The sequence below is a fragment of the Mus pahari genome, chromosome 10 (genome assembly GCF_900095145.1).
Source record: "Mus pahari chromosome 10, PAHARI_EIJ_v1.1, whole genome shotgun sequence".
NCBI classification, from domain to species: domain Eukaryota; kingdom Metazoa; phylum Chordata; class Mammalia; order Rodentia; family Muridae; genus Mus; species Mus pahari.
Window position 1 is genome coordinate 97,291,495 of NC_034599.1, and position 20,288 is coordinate 97,311,782.

The 20,288-nt window shown below is 42.5% G+C and overlaps 1 protein-coding gene across 1 annotated transcript in view; it reads left to right on the plus strand.

Moving 5' to 3' along the window:
• Positions 1 to 20,288, plus strand: part of Acad11 (acyl-CoA dehydrogenase family member 11) — a 65,858-nt gene that overhangs the window by 2,254 nt on the left and 43,316 nt on the right. The window contains exons 3-10 of the mRNA XM_021206098.2: positions 5,111 to 5,210; positions 7,222 to 7,347; positions 7,734 to 7,895; positions 9,578 to 9,742; positions 11,888 to 12,029; positions 12,356 to 12,477; positions 13,384 to 13,490; positions 15,061 to 15,187. Of these exons, the coding sequence (XP_021061757.1) occupies positions 5,111 to 5,210; positions 7,222 to 7,347; positions 7,734 to 7,895; positions 9,578 to 9,742; positions 11,888 to 12,029; positions 12,356 to 12,477; positions 13,384 to 13,490; positions 15,061 to 15,187 (1,051 nt within the window). The remainder of the gene's footprint in view (positions 1 to 5,110; positions 5,211 to 7,221; positions 7,348 to 7,733; positions 7,896 to 9,577; positions 9,743 to 11,887; positions 12,030 to 12,355; positions 12,478 to 13,383; positions 13,491 to 15,060; positions 15,188 to 20,288) is intronic.

The window sequence follows — 20,288 nt, forward strand, 5'->3', positions numbered from 1 at the left end:
ATAGTAAGGCCACAAAAATCTCAAAAGAATCTTTTTTTTTTTTTTTTTTTTTTTTTTTTTTTGGTTTTTCGAGATCAAAAGAATCTTTTAAAAGTTTGGACCAGTGATATGGCTTATCAGGTAAAGGCACCTGCTGCCAAGCCTGACAACCTGAGATAACCCCCTGGAAACCACATTGTGGAAAGAGAGTGACAGTTCCTGCATGTTGTCCTCTGACCCCCACACATGTGCCACCAAATAAATAGATATAAAGGGGAAAAACACACATTTTCACAATATAAATGCAACTTTTTAAAAAAAGATTGATTTATTGTTATATGTAAGTACACTGTAGCTGTCCTCAGACAGCTCTGAGCCATCTCACCAGCCCATCTAAATGCAACTTTTTAACTGGATGAAAATAGCCAAGAAATGCTATGCAGAAACAACTTGTTTTGTGTGTGGAAAAGCCAAGAGTGACATAGGTGACAGTTTGTTAAACTTAAGTCTACAAGTCACTTGCATCTCTATATCTTAGCAATAGTTGAAATATGACACCCAAAAGCTCTGATGAAAACATCCCAAAAATTATCTAATAGAAGGTGTTCAAGACCTTTGTATAGAACATGAAAAAAAAAAACCTCATTAGCAGTTTTTTTTTTTTAAAGAACCTTAGAAGTAACATTCATGAGCAGGAAAAGTCAGGATTGAAAAATTGTGCTCCTTGTCCTAACTGATCTATAGATTCAAAGCAATGTCAATCAAAATTCTGTTTTTTCTCTAATTTGAAAAAACTGCTTCTAAATTTTATGTGAAACCAAAAGGATAATGGAAACATTCCAAAAAGAAAAACACTGATTGGGAAATCTGAATTAAAATGACATATTAGATATGTCAATGAGAGAGGGGTCACAAACTACCCATGTCTATAGAATTTATGTGGCAGTGCTTACACTTAGAATCAACTTGGGGGAAAGTGGAAGAACCACAGGTAAAAGACGACACGAGCCTGTGGTGGGATAATTATCCCTATGAAATACTACTTTCTGTAAGGAAACTGCCAAGCACGCTGTGAGCCTGCCTCCGTAAGTGGAGTGCCCCCATAGCATGCATGAAACTAAGGGGTCAATCCCCAGGGCCATATAACCGGGAATAGTTTATGATGGTACTTGTCATTTTAGCACTTGGGAGATAGAGGTAATAATATTAGAAGCTCAAAGTTGTCCTTGAACAACTTCACAAAATTGTTCTCTGATTTCCTTATGCATATGGTGGCATGCATGTTCACACATCATGTGCCAACACTATATGTGTGTGTGGGTGTATATGTGTATACACACATATGTATTATGTGTATGCATACACACACATACACAAATATATGCATATATACACACACATATATGTATATACATATATATAATCCCCAGCATTGGTTAGGATATGAGACATTAAGTACTTATTAAGGTATAGGTCTGTATAGTAACCATTTACCAACACTTGACATTATCGTGTAAAACTGAGGTCAGAAAGATAAGCGTGCCTCTTTCCTCAGAAATATTACTTCTTAGAGTCAAGAAATTTTCATACCAGGATATCAGGAAGTAATCTACAGAACACTCATCATGTTGCTTGTAATAGAAAAATCTTTTTTAAAATTACAGTAATATTTATTAGTAGTAGAATGGAAGAATAAATTGCTCATTTGCATAATGGACTACCGTCAGTGAAAATAATTTAACCACAGCTGTACATTGCAGTGAGAATTTTGGTTTCTTTAAAAAACACATAAACATTATGAGAATGTATTTTCATTTTAATCCCAGGTGTGAGTTGGGATTTTGGATATATCAAAGGGTATATAAATGCTAGACCCCTGAGAGGTTGTGGGGGTTGGTCACAGTTTGTTAAGTAGTCATGTCCTGATGGCAAAGGTCAAACTTGCCCCCAAGGAATTCAGCACCCCTGATAAGCAGGAAGTAGTCTAGTGATAACATCCTCCCCACGTTCCCCTCTATCCTTCTTTCTCTCCTACCAAGTGTTAGGGGATTAAAAGGATGGAAGAAAATAAAGAACCCACAAAGTAGCAAAGAACAGCAACAGTACATAACACAAATAAAACCATAGATAAATAGAAAGCATGTTGCTTAAAGAGATAAACTTGAAGAAAACGATAACTATGAAATTCAAGACACAGAGTTCTTCACAGATCTGCTGATCTCTTCAAGACAGAATGTGATGTTGGTTTGCTGTAGCTATCTGTGCCTTCCAGATTTTGAAAACATTCTCTTTTTCTCTTATACATTTGTTTTAGCTTTCAAATAGTAAGTCATTTTGGGAATACAATATATAATTAAACAACAATATAAGCATCATTTAGCTCAATACAACAAAATGTGTCATCTAGCCTTTGTGTCTAATACATACCCAGCCACTGGGGTTGCTCTTCTACAGTCTCCATCTATTGAAGAAGATAGACAACAAACAAGAATGATTTCTACATATCACTTGCAGGTTTATATGTGCTGTGGGGTGATAGAGAATGTTGAGGACAAGGCAGGAAGGTTGTGTTAAGAAGATAGCATTTAACAAAGACTGAAAGGGTTGGGGATGAGACCATGGAAGATTTCCAGACTCAGGGACCACTGTATGGAGGGCCAGGGCTGGGAACTGCCTTGTAGGTTGAGGAATACAGGCCAGTGTGAGCTAATCACTGTAAGAAGGCCAGGGGCCCCTTTGGATTGTCAGAAGGACTTTGCCCTTTGCTTTGAGTGGAAGTAGGGAAGGTCAGAGATTTTTGAGTACAAGAGGAAATAATTTGTCATCATTGTTTGGAACAGAAATTCTGCTTGCTGTGTTGAGAGTTCACCAAAAGAGGGCAAAGGTAGAAAGAAACCCAGTATGTTACAGAGTACCAGTGAGGTCGGGAAATAGGTGAGAGGTGATCGCAGCCCGGTAGATTTTAGAAAGAGTAACTGACTAGATTGGAAGGAAAGAGATAAGTTCTGTTCTCATTTGGCCTAAGCATGGGGTCATCATGAACTGAAATGGAGGTGGCCATACAGGGTGTCATGGTTTGAGTGTGAATTGTCCCCGCGGGCTTATGCATTTGAACTCTTGGTCCCTAGCTTCAGTAGTTGGTGAAACTGAGGCAGGCAAAGTTTCACCACTTGGCACTCCAAGTGCCATTATCTAATGATGCACATTGCACCCAGGACGCCTACCTGATCCAAGCTACATGTACCTTCCCCTCCAAATAACACAGTAGGTTTTTCCTGCTGTGGCAGTCCCTAAATGACTGGATTTTTATGCTTGGTGTGTCCATCCATGTGTGTCTCAGAACATATGGAAAGTATCCTGGAACTAGATACTAAAGGCCTATCCAGTCTGGACTAGTTTGGAGGGAATGCACAGAAAGACAAATTGTGTCCTCTGAGTGAAGTTTTAGGAAAAACTGGTGTTTACCAACTTATGCCTATACTTGATTGGGCATGCTTATGAGTAAAATCACTATAGGAAAGTACACTCACAATAAAAACTAATGTAGCCCAAGGCTATCAAAGCAGAGAACCATTCTCAGTATGCCCTTAGCAACCAACCAACCCTCCTCCTGCTGGACCCACAAAAGAAAGCCCCAAACAGTAACTGCTGCTTTGGGTGTACCCTTGCTCAAGTAGCCCACTGATTCCTTGTATGAGACCCTACATCATCTCTTTCTATAAAACTTCTCGCTGCCTTGACTCTGATGTGGACTTTTTGAAGATACCCCAAACCTGGAGATACCCAGACCACTGACAACAACCTTTGTGACATGTAGCCTAGTTCACAGAAGTGGGCTGCAGGGGCCAGGCCTTGAAGGTCATATGTTCAGTTCACATTCTGGCTGGGACTCTGCTTCCTGACTTGCCAAGATGTTAGAAGCACTTACTGCAATCTCCTGCCACCACAGACTGAGCCACTGTGCCATGCTTTCCCATGAGATAGACCAAAACCCCAGAAACTCAGTGTGAAATAAAAAGTGTTTTTCTGTCTCCCATAAATTACTTCTGGCAGGCATTTTCTTGTAGTGATAAGAAATGCTACTAATATTTTTTTTAAAAATATATAAAAGTTCTGTTTTGTTAAGTTTCAGGATGGTTTCTAGACAGCCAAGTGAATGTGTTAGAGTAACCAGCTGGGTATAGATTCAGGGCAGAGACGTGTTCTAGACAGGTTTGAAAGCAATTGACGAAGAAGGTGTTGGAAGCCACAAGATAGAACGGCTTACCTAGAAAAAGAATCTAGGGGGGCTGGAGAGATGGCTCAGTGGTTAGGAGCACTGACTGATCTTCCAGAGGTCCTGAGTTCAATTCCCAGCAACCACATGTTGTCTCACAACCATCCATAATGGGATCTGATGCCCTCTTCTGGCATGCAGGTGTACATGTAGATAAAGCCTCATTCATGTATGTATATAAGATGTAAAATCTTTGAAAGGAAGGAAAGAAGGAAGGAAGAATAGGAAAGGGAGGAAAAGAAAAAGAAATAAGAGAAAAGAAAAGAGAAGAAAAAAGAAAAGAAAAGAAAAGAAAAGAAAAGAAAAGAAAAGAAAAGAAAAGAAAAGAAAAGAAAAGAAAAGAGGAACTAAATAAAATGGTGGTTTGGAAATCCAGCCACAGCAGCCCAGTGTTAAGAAGTTGAAGCATTACAAGGAGGCTACAAGGGAGTTTGAAAAGGAGTGTCCAGAGGTTTGTGCCAGCGTTCTTGAAAGGGCATTAGTGGAAAGACGGAACTGAAAGCCTCCTGGATGGACTGAGATGGGTTTACGACAGGCTATGAGGAAGAGACTTGCAGAAAAGGCTTCAGGAATAACTAGATGTTTATATGCAGCTAGAAGTGCTTAAGAAATTATGCAAGAGAAGACTGTAGAACAAAGAACCCAAGGAAACAAGAATGATCAGAAATCCAATCCACGGGAGCTGGGATTGTCCGAGCTGCTAGTGGCAGCCTGCCCGAGCTGCTGGCCATTCCCTGTGGTCAGCCCAGTGTTGACATGTTTATTTTGGATTCCTGTGTTTTCTGAGATTTCAGTAGGATTTCAGAAAAGAGACATGTTTATAATTGACCTTTGGAACCTTTTTTTTCTTTCTAGATCAGGACAGTCAAACCCAACCTTTTTTCTCCAGAAAGGATCTCAAGCATATGTTCTCAGGAAGAAACCCCCCGGCTCTCTTCTTCCCAAAGCACATAAGGTATGACACAGAAATGCAGCGAGCCTTTCTTCCACCACAAGTAACTGCCTCTGAAAAACACAAGAGCAATTTAACCTGCATTTGAAGACCTCCTCACACAGTTACTGACTAATGCAAGCATGCTTCACTTTTAATTACAAATTCACTTGGATTGCATATCCTTTTGTTTTAAAAAGGATCTGCAGTTGAAGACCAAAGATGTGCTTAAACTCCCATCCCAGTGAGCTTCGTTGTTCCCTGCGGATATGTTCACTGCTACTCATTTCTAGATGCCTTTTTGTTGTCTCTGCATAGCAAGAGTATTGTATATAATGATGACCTTTACTTGATGAGTTAGTTTAATGTATTTACTTTGGGCATCTTATAATCATTCAGGGGTTTAAAAAAAAAAAAGAAAGAAAGACCTGAGTGTCATTGTACAGTAGGCTTTAAGGTTTAGAATCACCAGGGGAAATTAGAGATGTCTGTCACAAATTAAATTTTCTAATTATTCTGAGTTGTTCAGTACCCAATAAATACATAAACCAAGTTATTGTGCTATATCTCATAAATACATGCAAACATGATTTACCAGTCAATTTTTAAACTAAATTTTCCTGGTTGCAAAAACAGGAATCGTCTCAAGATAGCAGGAAGGTACATAAACCCAAGTCCTGCGAAATGTACTAAGTACTCTCTGCATATGTGGGTGGTACTGGCATCGTGTGCTTTCTCGTCATTCACCAGGAAAGACCACTGTGGGTGGGTTTGATATCATAGTAACAGGGGAGCACAGATGCTCATTTTCTTGGCTCCATCATACTCCTGAAAACATGAAGTAACTTAGATGCTCACAAAAAACAAGTTGGGTAACTTTTGTTAATGTCAACATGGCACGACTGAAGGCAACCCCCACCCCCACCCTGCCTAGAAATGTCTACCTCAGAAGCAGTCCGCTTAGAGGCCCCTCCTGACTATGTTCCACTAGAACACAGCAGAATGCATCGTGCTCTCAGCCTGAGTCCAGCTCCATGGATGTGGAGTACCTTGTCTGAACTTCCTCGGCTTTCCCCAAGACTGTGTTTTAAAAAGCAGCATCCCTGCTTTGCTGTTGTCCCTAACCCTCCCCCCCCCCCACATACACACACACTCCCTGACGTCCCCTCTCAGTTCCTGCCACATCTCTTTCAATAGCCCTCAGTGCTATGGACGGTTCTCACTTTGGGGTAATTACTTCCCTGGTCCATGATTGCATTACTCTTTGAACTCAAGCTGAGCAACATGTTTCCCCCTCCCTGGAACTGGTCAGTCACCTTTGCCCCAGTCTGGAAGGCACTTTCCACATGCACAGATCATCCTTGCTCACCCTTATTACATCTCTGCTGTAAGCCACGCCCTTGGGACCTTTCTGGGTCTGCACATGTGTCCTGCCCAAGGATGTAAGGTTTCCTCTTCTCTTTCTTGAGCCCCAGCTTTAAGATCAACTTCTGGCTCCCTGGTTCCCTTCAGTTATTTGGGTCCCCCAAACAGACCATGTACCTGTAGGGGCTTCATGCCCCTTCCTTGGAAGTTTGCTTCTCTCTTGATGATCAGAAGGAATAGGTGGTTTCCCTTCCCACAAGCACTGCCTGTCTTCTCCAGCTCCTGTATCTGACTAGAGGAACTCAGTCCTAAGCCTCCTGAGAACTACGAAGGGAGAGGTGAAGACAACAAGCAGAGAACTGCTGAGAACACAGAAATGCCCTTTAACAAAACCTGTGAAATATAGTCAGACTGTTGCCTTCGTGCTACAAGAGCCAGTAGTAAGCCTCATGCAAATGCCCATCCTTTTACCCCAGTTAAATACATTATCATGCCTTAGAGATGGCCTACTTTGTAATTGGAATGGCTGAACAAGCCCCTGTTAAGGGAATCGCTATTGTCAGCTCTGGGTTATGTATTGACACATGTTGTAGCCAATAGCCTTAGTTAAGGTTAGCTCACATGTAGTTATTAAATTTCTCTGTTTCTGGGTTTTGATAATCCTATCTAGATTGACAGAGAATTCAAGGTCCAGAAAGCCTTGTTTTCCATTGGATTTCCTGTTCCCAAGCCCCTGCTGTACTGCAGTGATGCCTCCATCATCGGAACGGAATTTTATGTAATGGACCGTGTGCAGGTAAGGTAACAAACAACCTTACTTGGTTGTTGCTTTTATATTGCTAACTTGTTCTTAAATACTCCTCTAGGTGGCAGTAAAGAGCTACCAACAATTGTAGCCCAACAGGAAGCTGGGGATATATATGTTCTTATGGGGGAAGGCAGTCTTCCTCATAGAAAGGACAGACCACTAAGAGCAAATTCAAATTGTTTTTAATTTGAAGATGTGGGTTATAAGCAGTTTAAAGCCTTCAGGTTCACTCTGGCATGTCCTTGAATTTTGCCTTTGGTATGTATCCATCCACATACACATTTCACAGACGAGCCTACGCCTAACATGCTCTGTAGATTGCTCAGTTTGTCTGTCAGATATTTAAAAACTGGCCGTTGTGATCACTTTGATAGGGTCGGATCTTTCGTGATTTTTCCATTCCTGGAGTTAGCCCAGCAGAACGTGCGGCTATATATGTGTCTGTGGCAGAAACCCTGGCGTGGCTACATTCTCTGGATGTACGCTCACTGGAGCTGGACAAATATGGTACTGGAGTCGGGTACTGCAAAAGGCAGGTAAGCCATCTACGTCAAAAAGTACTGCATGGTCTCAGAAAGAATGCACTGTGAATGACTAGTGAAAGCAAGCCCTGTTTATAATGTGGCTGTCTGAAATTTTGCCACTTAGCAGAGCATCCACCTTATTTTTTAGGTGAGGCACCTCATTGGTTGGCCTGAAGCTTTCTGATTAAGCAGGCTGACTGGCCAGTGAGCTTGAGGGCTTTGTCTCTACTCCTCAGCATTAGAACTCCAAGCATACACCACCATGCCTGGCTGGCTTTCTTTGTCTTCTTCCACCCGTCCTTATTTTCCCTTTGTCCGGGTTCTGGGGACCATGCTCAGGTCCCATGCTTGCCTAGAAAGTCCTTTACTGACTGAGCCATCTCCCCTCCCACTAACTTTTTTTTTTTCTTTCTTCTTTTGTTTTTCTTCTTTTTTTTCCCCCCACTAACTTTTAAAGATAATTTTGTTTAGTAAAAGCTTCCATTTCTGCTTTTCACTTGGTTTACCAGTAGATTTTCTTCTCAGTTTTCCATTTCTAGGTTGTGCTAAGCAAAAACCTATTAAGCTTTTATCAATTTAATGCTTGCAAGGTACTTTTTTAAATATCAAGAAATCAGAACTAGGTTCCTCCCCTAAAGAAGCTTATGGCTGTTTTTAAGAGGCTCATTCATGAGTCTTATACACATGAAGCTGGGGAATGGTCTATTTCCCTGAGCTTATTACCTATTAGTCACTTGTTCAGTGCTCATTGCAAGGGTTGTGTGTCCAGGGTATGGGCATTGACATGCCCGTTCTTGGATGTGGAAAGGAACTGATATAGAGCATTAATAATGAGATGGTGACCCTTGCAACCAAATGCAAGTGAGACTAGGCATGCATGGGTTGCATTCTGTTATAAGTACGTCCCTTGAGAGTGGGGTGGGAAGATATGAGAGAGTAGAGTATTCGCTGTGTGCTGTTGGGTGCTAAGTGAGCTGTAGACTACCTCATTTTAAAATCTCTGCAGAATTCACAAGACATAGGTATTAACCTCATTTTGCAAATGAGGAATTTGAAGGTTATACTGACCCTGTAGTGCACAGGTAAGTTCCTAGACATATAAATCCCAGCCAGTAAGACCTGAAAATAGGGGGATTTTGTTTGCTTCTAATTCCAAGAGCAATATAAAGTGTGCTCTACTCTTATTGGTATCTTTAAAATACTCTGTGGGTGAGGGAATGGATGTGTGTGTGTGTGTGTGTGTGTGTGTGTGTGTGTGTGTGTGTGAGTGAAAGAGAGAGAGAGAGAGAGAGAGAGAGAGAGAGAGAGAGAGAGAGAGAGAGAACAAAGAGAGCCCAATGAGAGAGAGAGGAGAGAGAAACTGTGCATGTGATATGTGTATGTGTGTATGAGATTATCTGTGTTTGAGGAGTTGTTTGTATGCATTTCTGTCTTCCATGGAGTACTTACTGAGTGAGGACCATCCTTGACACCTACGCCAGCTTTTTTACTTCTTGTCCAATAGAAACCTACATAGGTAAAATGGGGCAATCTGGAACAGAATCCTGAATGTTTGAGGTTTTCGGCTAATAGGAGTGTTTCATGTGAGCACTGTTTTGTTAATCATTCAGGAATCTGGTGGACTTGAGCACAGATGAAGTGGTCTTAGAGTCATGGACTCCGGATGTTTTAACTCTACCACTATCCCTTTCCAGGTGTCCACCTGGACGAAGCAGTACCAGGCTTCAGCCCATCAGAGCATCCCTGCCATGGACCAGCTCTCCACGTGGCTGATGAAGAACTTGCCAGATAATGACAATGAGGAGTGCCTGGTCCACGGGGACTTCAAGCTGGACAACATAGTTTTCCACCCCAAAGAGGTACCATGAGCTCTGTGTGTGTGTGCGCGCGTGTGTGTGTGTGTGTGTGTGTGTGTGTGTGTGTGTGTGTGTGTGTGTGACACTGTCTAGGTCTGACCTAAGGCTCCAGAAGGAGACAGATGTCCCCCACCTTCCCCAGTGTCTTGAAGGAGCCCAGATCATTCTGTTCTTCCCCACAGCTCAGACTGTCTTCCACTTAAAGCCTCTGGAGATGAGTCCTCCAGAGTTTATGGCACAGGACTCTGCCTTTGGGGCTGGTCCCAATCTTAAACAGTAACACAGTCATCATGTAAGCAGGACTTGGAGGTTGCTGTGTGTCTCTCTTGTTGAAGAAGACTTCAATCTACTACTTTAAATGTTAGCTTTGGACTGGAGAGATGGCTCAGGGGGTAAGAGCACTGACTGCTCTTCCAAAGATCCTGAGTTCAGTTCCCAGAAACTACGTGGTGGCTCACAACCACCTGTTATGGGTGGGATCTGATGCCATCTTGTGGTGTGCATAAGAGAACAACATTGTACCCATGTACATAAAATAAATAAATGAACCTTTAAAAAAGAAAGCCGGCTTCATAGAATAACATGGCTGGCAGAATTCATGTCAACAAGCATTCAGTCGTGAGCAACTCTGTGCTCAGAAACATTTCCCCTAACAAGTATAAACCACAGATGGAGAGAAAAGATAACTGACAAACAGCAAGAGAGCAATCGTAGACCTGAATGCCAGCGTAACATCCAAACAACCTATACAATTAGGCATAGAAGGAGTGGCCCTGAGTAAACTAACATGAACAGGGTGGAGAGATGATGACTCAGCAGTTAACAGCATTGGCTGCTCTCCAGCACCTGAGAATCCAGTGCCCCCTTCTGGCTTCTTCAGGCAGTGCATGTGTGTGATATGCTTATATGCAGGCAAAGTACACATACACATAAATGAAATTACATTTAAAATTATGAAAAGGTAATATAGAGAGGTGCCAAGAGCCTGTCCTCTGCATCCTCGACATAGGTCTTAACTGACTGGGCTGGTACATGGCAGATGCCCACCTTTCTCCAGTCTCCCTCCTTGCCTTTCCTGTCTGCTTCCATCTCACTTTCTGTGAGTGCCTGCCCAGCCCTGCCTCTAGCAGCCCTTTCTACCTCCTTTTGATTTCCCCTTCTTGGGGCTCCATGATTCCTGCATGACTTTGTGTGACTTTTTACCCTGCAGGGACAATGACCACAATCTGTTATTTCAAAAACGGTCTCCTTTAGTATTTACTTAATTAAAATATTTAGATTGGAGGTATGTGTGTGAATTAGAACATTTCCTGAGTATAGGACACTTAGTTTTTAAATCTTGAACTTAGGTTTCCAGTTTTTTGCTGCATAATATTACATGAGTATAACTTCATATCTTAATCAAATAAGACCTTTCTCCCAGTGCCTGTGGACTGAACCTAGAGGCCAGCAAGCACTTGACCAATGACCTGTGTTTTCCAGCCCTTTCCTTACCTGTGACCCAGGCTCTGTTCTGAATCTAGATCTGTGTGACTCAGAGTCCACAATAACCCACAACTCTACAGTAATATGTCTAAGTTTTCAAAAGAATCAGGAAGTGAAAAACAAAGGTGCATGGAGGCTTGGAGTACCCTGACTCACAGTGTGTGTGTGTGTGTGTGTGTGTGTGTGTGTGTGTGTGTGTAGGTCAGAAGAAAACGTGAAGCGATTAGCTCTCTCCCAGTTATTTTATATAACTTACTTTAAAGTATTATTACTATTGCTGTAATGGTATATTTTATATATAGTTACTTTCATCACTAGAGCAAATGCTTGCTTCTATATTAGTTCTTAAAATATAAATATAATTAATCATTAGAACTTCTTCTTTACCACAGTTCCTCCAGACTGAAAAGTCAGAGCTGGATTTGCATCTGTTAGAGAGATGTCAGGGTAGAGTGCAGGAGGATTGGCAGCCAGCATAGAACCAGAGGCCTTGGCTCTAGATAGTTGGTTTTCATAAATGAGATGCACCGCCATGGGCAAAGACTACCAACTGTGACCTTGTGTTGCATTTTGATAGAAATGTGAGTGTTGAATGCACCTGCCATCTGCTTGCTTATTCAGTTGGTTTTGAATCCAATGTGTCCTGTGTGCATCTTGTTGCAGTGTCGGGTTATAGCGGTGCTGGATTGGGAGCTCTCGACCTTCGGCCATCCCTTGTCAGACTTGGCCCATCTTTCCTTGTTTTACTTTTGGCCCAGGACACTGCCCATGATAAACCGAGGCTCTCACATTCAGGAGAACACAGGTACAGAAGAGCAGTCACATACAACCCTCTTTATTATTGCCAGAGCTAAAGACATAAGTTGCCTGCAGTTTTATGAAGCTTTTGTTCCTTAAAAATGTTTCTAATTCATCTTACTGGTTTTATGAACTTGGCATCTCACTTTTTATAATCTGTGACAATACACAGTTTTTTTGCATATACCATTACTTGGGGAATCAATATTTAGAACAGGCTCCATACTGACTGCGTTTGCACTGCATGCCACATTGTATCTTCTTGCTGTATTATGTCATTCTGAAGTGTTCTCTGTGGCATTCTTATTAAGGTGCTGTGTGCTGTTTTTCTAGGAATACCGTTGATGGAAGAACTGGTTTCAATATACTGCCACCGCAGGGGAATTGATCCTAATCTCCCTAACTGGAATTTCTTTATGGCTCTCTCATTTTTTAAATTGGCCGGAATAGCACAGGTAATTATCTGAAGCAAGTGTCACCATTTCTTTCTGATGTACTGTGAGCTCTGTCTTCCGGTTCAAGCCACCATGTAGGCAACTGTGCTCCTCCAAAGGTCATCAGATGTGAGTAACGTGGACATTTACAACAACAACAAAAGACCTCAGTGGGAAGAAAACTTGAGTATCACGTGAGTTATGACTCTTGTACAGAGAAGGTCAGTGAGAGAAGATGTGATGGTGGCAGGAGAGTAGGGAGGAGCACGTGGTGGGAAAGACCACGGTGCGCCTGCAGGAAAAGTAAGGAAAAGTAAGACACCGAATTCCTCCATGGATGGTCTTCCCACCACAGGTAAATCTTTCTAGAAATGTACACATGAACATACCCAGAAGCGTGTTCCCATGATGATTCCAAAGCCAGTCAAACTGGGTGTGTTAGGTTGGGAGCACGGAAGTGGAGAGTTGTGAAAGAGCTGATTGCCATTCAGGTCACACTGCTCAAAAGACAGTTTTACTCAAACTAGGAATCAAACATGATATTGAACTGGAAAGGTCATCATGGCCTTCCCCTGGGTGTTGGTGTCTGAGTCCATTGTGGTTGCTGAGAAGGGAACTAGTGATCAGTACAGACACTGTGACCTCAGGGTGCCTTGTTTTGGGCAGTGGCTCATTTTCAAGTTTGGTTTGAGTCATTGGTTACACTTCTGCCTAGATTAGAGTGTCACAACTACATGATATGAGTGTAACTCTAACCCAGAGCCATACAGTGTCCTCTGCAAGTATGTTCCTGGCCTCCGTGGTCTGCTTGACATCTGGAGTCCATGAATTTAGTTCCTCATATGGAGCACACACTAAAAAGAAGAATTGGAAGGCCAGGGGATCATTTTCAATGAACTTTAATTGCCCATGTTAATTTACTTGTAGGGGGTCTATAGTAGATACCTGATGGGAAATAACTCGTCTGAGGACAGCTTCTTCACTGCCAACACTGTGCAGCCTCTGGCAGAAACTGGATTGCAGCTATCAAAAAGGTAGGGAAGCGTATACTCTGGGTAATTCAAATTGCAGCCTCAATTGGCTTGGTCTCATAAGATTGCAGGGAGTCAGGAGACAGTCTGGGTTCTAACTCTTCAGTTAAATAGTTACTGGATGTGGGAAGTTTAAAACGTTAAGAAAATGGAAATTATATCTCTGCCCAGACTAGGGCTGCTTTTGCCAGTCAGGATAGTTTTCTAGTAAGTCCTATATACCTAAAAAGATATTGACTTAAAAATGAAAAAAATGCCCATATTTATGATTAAGTTATTCTTTGCCACTTTAAATGTATAAGCTTTTAAATATATAGGTGAAGATGGGTTCTTTTTTTTTTTTTTTAATAGGGTACTAATAGCTTCTTCTTTTTTTTTTTTTTTAAGATTTATTTATTTATTATATGTAAGTACACTGTAGCTGTCTTCAGACACTCCAGAAGAGGGCGTCAGATCTTGTTACGGATGGTTGTGAGCCACCATGTGGTTGCTGGGATTTGAACTCCAGACCTTCGGAAGAGCAGTCGGGTGCTCTTACCCACTGAGCCATCTCACCAGCCCGAAGATGGGTTCTTATATTTGTTATACATACCTATTTAAATGATATTATTATATTTATTAACTTAGCAATACTACTTTTTCTTCAACATTTTGCAAGTGTCTTTGAAACCATGTGTGTATCAAGGCAGCATTTCTGAGGGATCTCACATACCTTTCCAGCTGCACTTCTGCTCTTAGACAATGGATGAATACTTCTAACTGCAGTGACATGTTCTATGCCCCACTTACCCATGGAATGATTGGTTTGAGTTTTTTTTATTATTTGTTTGTTTATTTATTTTTATATATTTGAGTACACTGTAGCTGTCTTCAGACACACCAGAAGAGGGCATCAGATTCCATTACAGATGGTTGTGAGCCACCATGTGGTTGCTGGGAATTGAGCTCAGGACCTCTAGAAGAGCAGTCAGTGCTCTTAACCACAGAGCCATCTCTCCAGCCCCAGGATAATTGTTTTTTATAACTCATTTCTAGACTGCTCTGTGTGATTTTTTCCAATGGAGCAAGGCTTCACGGTGTTTCTTGTTAGTCTTCTATTAAAACACCCAGCAGTGCTGTCTGGGAAATGTGTGAAGAATACGGGTCAGATTTGTGCATACCTTCTTGTTCTTTTGCAGTTGTGACAGCAGACAGCCTTGAAGCTAGCACTGTGTGAGGCCATGTGAGGCTCATATTTTCCCAAGTAGTTCTTTAAGCATTCAAGCTTAGTGATCAGAACAAAACAACTCTACCTTTGCTCCATACTATAAAAACAAAAATAGTCCACGGGGCTAAAGTTGTAGCTCAGCAGTAGAGCAATTGCCTGGTCTTCTCAAGGCTCTGAATTTGCTCCCTCGAGCTGTTGAGGGCTAAGGGATCCATCCAAACTGAACAATAAGCCCAAGCTTCCCAGATACAGCAACTCCTCCTAAGGATAGTTTTGAATAGCTGGGGAGACCTTGCCTTATTTTAAGAAACATGTAATAATGACTTTGGACACCTTTTAACCTTCTTTTTTTTTTATTTTTCCCAGAACTCTCAGCACTATACCGCCACAGGCTGATGTTAAGAGCCAGCTGTTTGCACAGAGCAGGAAAGGCCAGGAGGTTCTCACCAGAGTGAGGCAGTTCATGAAGCACCATGTCTTTCCTGCTGAGAAGGTAGTGTGGGCAAGGACTGTGGGCGGGTAGGCCTTTCCTGGCCGTCAGCTTCCCCCGATTCTCCCGCTTCCCTCAGTCCCCAGCCTCACGGACAATTAAAGCTAAAACATGCCTGGAGGATTCGCACATACACCTGTGGTTGCAAACGGAGGCAAAGGGGCAGAGTAGTGAGGGCCCGAATAGATTGGAGTGAAACATTACATCCAGTTGCCTTCCACTAAGCTTTTGTTACTTTAAATATGGATGCTTTGAGAATTTGAAAACCACAGTCTCCCCCAAATAGACATGGCAGTGAACTTTGGCCTGTCATTTCAAGCCACATAAATACTCCCCTTTCTTTCCCTCATAAGCTATTGCTATAAGGGATCACATTGAAGAAGTTCATGGAGTGTAGTGAGAAAACATCCATCCAGTAAAGAATTATGTACTGGGTACCTTAAGACAGACTGGACACCTGAAGAGTAGCTGAAAATAAGAACAAGACAGATGGGGTTTACGGCCCCGTGGAAAGGCAGGTGACAAAGAGGAGATAATGCCGTGAAGAAAAGGAAGACACACTTTTGACAGTATGCGAGGGCCAGGATGTGTGTATGTGAGGCGAATGTCAAGGCTTGGTTCCGGTCCAGGCCTGGTGGCGGTTGGTGGCCTTGTGCTGAGTAGTTTGTGTGACTTCAGTTCTTTCTTCTGCAACACGAGTAAGTCTCATGTACAGTAAGTCTCATGTACAGTAAGTCTCACTGTAACTGCCTGGGGTTCTGAGGGTCAAGAGCTGGGCTAGAGCCAAATGAAAGAACTCAAAGACAAGATTCTCTCAACAATGTTCAGAAGTAAGATGTGTTATAGGGGCATTAGTGTTACTGAGTTATAGGTCTAGGTGTCATATTGTTAAATATCTTATATGAGCATTTATCATAGAGAGAGATAGAGTTTCTTCATAAATACTCAAATATTAATTTTCAAATTGTCACCTCTCTGCTGATACTGAGTAGTTCTGCCCTAGCTAGTGTATGTCCAATTTTGAGTTCAAAATTAAACTTTTGAGTATCAAAAGGGGAAAACAGCACTTTTAAATCAATATGGTAGTCTGAATTCACCATTACCCTTCCTCAAATAAAATTCAATTGAAGCTTTAGGATAATTAAATTTTAGGACATGGAATAAATCAGGGAGAACAGACAAGTGGTCCACCAGAGAAGCAAAGTAGATTTGAAAGACAGAATGGATCATACAAAGAACAGACCCTCATAGAAGGTGTTGTATTTTCAAAGAATTTTGAGAGGAAAGTGGGCTTTTTCCACAATGATGAAATAGGTGATGGGTGATATGGAGAGCAAGGGGCAGAGAGAAGTCAAGGTTCTGGAAGAACTGTCCGGCTTCTTGGGCCGATCCCCTTCAACCACACCCAGCAGCTGTACCTGTCCCAAGCAGAAGGCTATCGCAACACTCGACACCAACAAAACACTAATGCTTCATAGAAGTCAGGCTCCGTGACCATGACTGTGAGCAAGCTAGAGCAGCTCCCTGTATTGTTTGGCTTTTTGTCTGCTTGGTGGAGTTCCAGATGGAGAGCCCAGCTCACCTATCGGTTCATCTGATTCTCATGCACTCACACTCAGTCAGAGCCTGCCCGCCACATGCCCGTGCCTGCAACCAGCCCAAGGTTCTAAGGACAAGCCTAGATTGGCAGAGGGAAGAGAGGGGCTTTCTCTTTCATCTGTAAATGTGACAGGTGTTCCTGCTGCTGACACCACAGCAGGGAGGGAGGGGCCGGAGTGAGGTTGGTGCCTCCAAACCCAGTGCCACTCAGCTGTTAAACTATGTGCGAAGACCTCACAGTAAACATAAAATCAAACAAAACCCAGACAGACTGTGGAAAGTGAAGGTTGTCCAACCCTGTGTAGTAAGGACAGCCACTCGGTGTTGGCAGAGCTTTTAAAGCTATGTTCCCACATCTGATGGCATGCACTATGTCTTCATTCAAATACTTGTAACAACCTGTGCAATTTTATCCTGCAGATGATCAGAACAGTTAATCCCCAGCTGTGGGACATAATTTGGAATGATTTGTAGAGAAATAAGTAGCTTTTCTCAAAATAAAAGAGGGAAAACATTAAATTCTTTTCAATGTTATTACAACTGAGGTGCCAAACCAAAATGGGCACATCTAGAAAATAATATTGTGTTATGCACTGCAGCAGCATTTACATCATGTATCTTGAGCTACTAAAATTTTTGGTGGCTTTTTGTTTATATTTTTATGTATTTTCCATAATGAGAAAAAATAAGGTTGGCAGGGCTATTTCTGTGAGCTTTTGAAACTCCCCAGGTAGCCTAAAATGAACACGTAACGCATCTCTGTACAGTAGTTCATGAAAGGAGTAATTACTAATTCCTCCTCTCTCTCTCTCTCTTTTTTTTTTTTTTTTTTTTGGTTTTTCGAGACAGGGTTTCTCTGTATAGCCCTGGCTGTCCTGGAACTCACTTTGTAGACCAGGCTGGCCTCGAACTCAGAAATCCGCCTGCCTCTGCCTCCCAAGTGCTGGGACTAAAGGTGTGTGCCACCACGCCCGGCCCTCCTGTCTCTTAACACATAACTGCATAACACGTAACCCATCTCTGAAGCTGCACCACGCCAGCTCTTCCTTTTGAAAACCAGTGAAGAACACTGGCACTGCAATGCGGGCAGAGCAAGCAGCACAGTGGGGGCACACACAGGCCATAGTGGTGACATTACCAGAGTTCAAGGGACTCTCTTCATGGTCACCAGATGATATGGGTAAATGCGGGGACCCTGTGGAGTTCGTGGTCTCATTATTAAAGTCACTTTAAGAAGTGGACTCAAATGGAAGTTTGGGGGCAGTGTTGTTAGACCTACAAAGGAAGGCACCCATGACAGTCACGTTCTAAGTCACAGCAGCCACTCAGAGGGGAGAAGAAAAGCCAGGCTGTGACACTTAAGGCATAATCAAAGTCACCACATGGCACCAGACAGCCACATGGCAGGGAGGGAGGCTATAGGCAGAAGAGTAAGGAAATGGTGTGCCAGAAAAAGTGTGCTATGTTCGGGCCAGCATCCAAAGTGAAGGAACGGGGAAAGCTGAGTCAGAAAGATGGGCAGACCAAGCTAAACCCCAAGGTGGCTCGGCTCACCGGAATCTGGGCTAGGGGCAGTTAATTCTTGGAAGGAAAAGTATAGTAGTTCATGAAAGGAGTAATTAGTTATTCCTCCTATCTCTTTAGCATGGCTTAAGATGAACCCCCCCCCCCTCCTGGGGCATGTAAACACAGGTAGAATTTGATTTCTCAGAACTGTAGTGTCATAATGAGGTAGTCAATCATAAACATCTTCCCTAATATACTCATTGCCAGATACAATAGCACTGACTTTACAGCTGCCCTAGGAACAGGCATAATATACAGCCCCATACAGAAAGCCTACCGATTTCCCTGACACATGTGACAAGCACCCTCTATCCTGGAGCCTTTGAAAGTGCAGACCTCTGCCTTGTACAGCCCTGGACTCCAGACGAGCCTTGCTTCCCTAAAAGGAACATGGTAGTCCATTGCCAAGAGCAGTGTAGTTTGGGAGAATAATTTACAATAACCTGACGATACACATAAAAAGTTTTGACAGTACATACCTGTGACCTTTAACCCTGTAACTCTCTTAGCTGAAGTGTAGAAAAAGTAGTTGATACAGAGATGCTGTAAGTATTTATAACTGTATCTCCAAGCTGCCGTAGAACTATTGTACTCTTTCAGTTGTACAAAGCAGAGGTTACTGTTCGGCCTGAACAGTGTAATTTAGACTTTCCCACTTTGTTACTACTTTTTCATTCATTCTTGCAACTCAGATGTTTCTCTTGGAGCAGAGCTGCTTTGCTGAGAGTCTGGGGGACTTTTGTGGCTGTCATTTGGTTGTGTTTGCTTTGTTTCGTTTTTTAAGGGGATAAGTATTACCTTGCCTATTAATGATACTTTTATTTTGTCCTAAATCTTTAATATTCGGTGTTTTGAGACAGGGTCTCCCTAATTAGTTCAGTCTGGCCTCAAACTCATGATCCTCCTGCCTCAGCTTCTCAAGTACTAAGATTATAGGTACATGCCACCACCAGCAGCAGCAGCAGCCAACAGTTTGGGATATGAATTCCAGGTTGTTAATTACTTTCTCTCAGTAGTTGAAGATTTCACCCTTCAATTTCCTTTTGACATCGTAATTACATTTGTTCATTTGTTTGCGGAGGGTGGGGATGGGGTGGTATGCATATTGAAGTCAGGTCCTAGGGATCGAACTCTGGTCACCAGACTTGGCAGCAAGCGCCCTTACCCTCTGAGCCATCTCACTGTCCTCTCCCATTGCTTTCTAACTTCATGGTTGCCCTGGAGGTAAGCACTCAGTCTCCATGGCCCAGCATATCCCTTTTCTTCTCTCAAGTTTCTGAGCTAAGTAATTTCTTTAGCTCTTCCTGCTGTATTGTTCAGTTCTCCATAGTCTAACTTTGGAGAGTGTGAGAAATAAAGGCCCGGAGAGCCCTTAAAGAAGAAAGACCCAGACTCGCCAAAGGACCGTAGGTGTGCGCCTGCTCTGTTGGTCCCCAGGGCCTCCTCCCCCGGGGAGCAGTGTCCCACCAGCCTTTGAGAAGCTGCGCTCGCGTGGTAAAACCTTCTTAAGCTTCATGGCCAAGGCTTCGGTTTCCTTGGGTTTCTTCTCAAGTTTGTTTTAGTAGCCCATTGTCAATCTTGTAATTCCTTTCTTTCTTCTTGGACTCTACTCACCACAACTATGTTATGCTGTGAATGTAAGCAGTATCTGTGGTTGTAAGGAAACTCGACTCTTTTGCTGATTCTTGCCTGTGGTGGCTGGTTTCCTGCAGCGATTGGGGATTTCTCAGGAGGGACTGTGGGGTGGGGTGGGGTGGGGTTTTTTTTTTTTTTTTTTTTTTTTTTTTTTTTTTTTTTTTTTTTTTTTTAATTTTTTTTAATTATTATTGTTTTCTTTATTTACAGGTTTAGCTCCAGCCAACCGCTTGGGGCCACTGCCGGCAGGACATTGTAAACTTAGTTTGGGGGTGAGGCTTGAGGGCCGCACGGGTCTGGCATT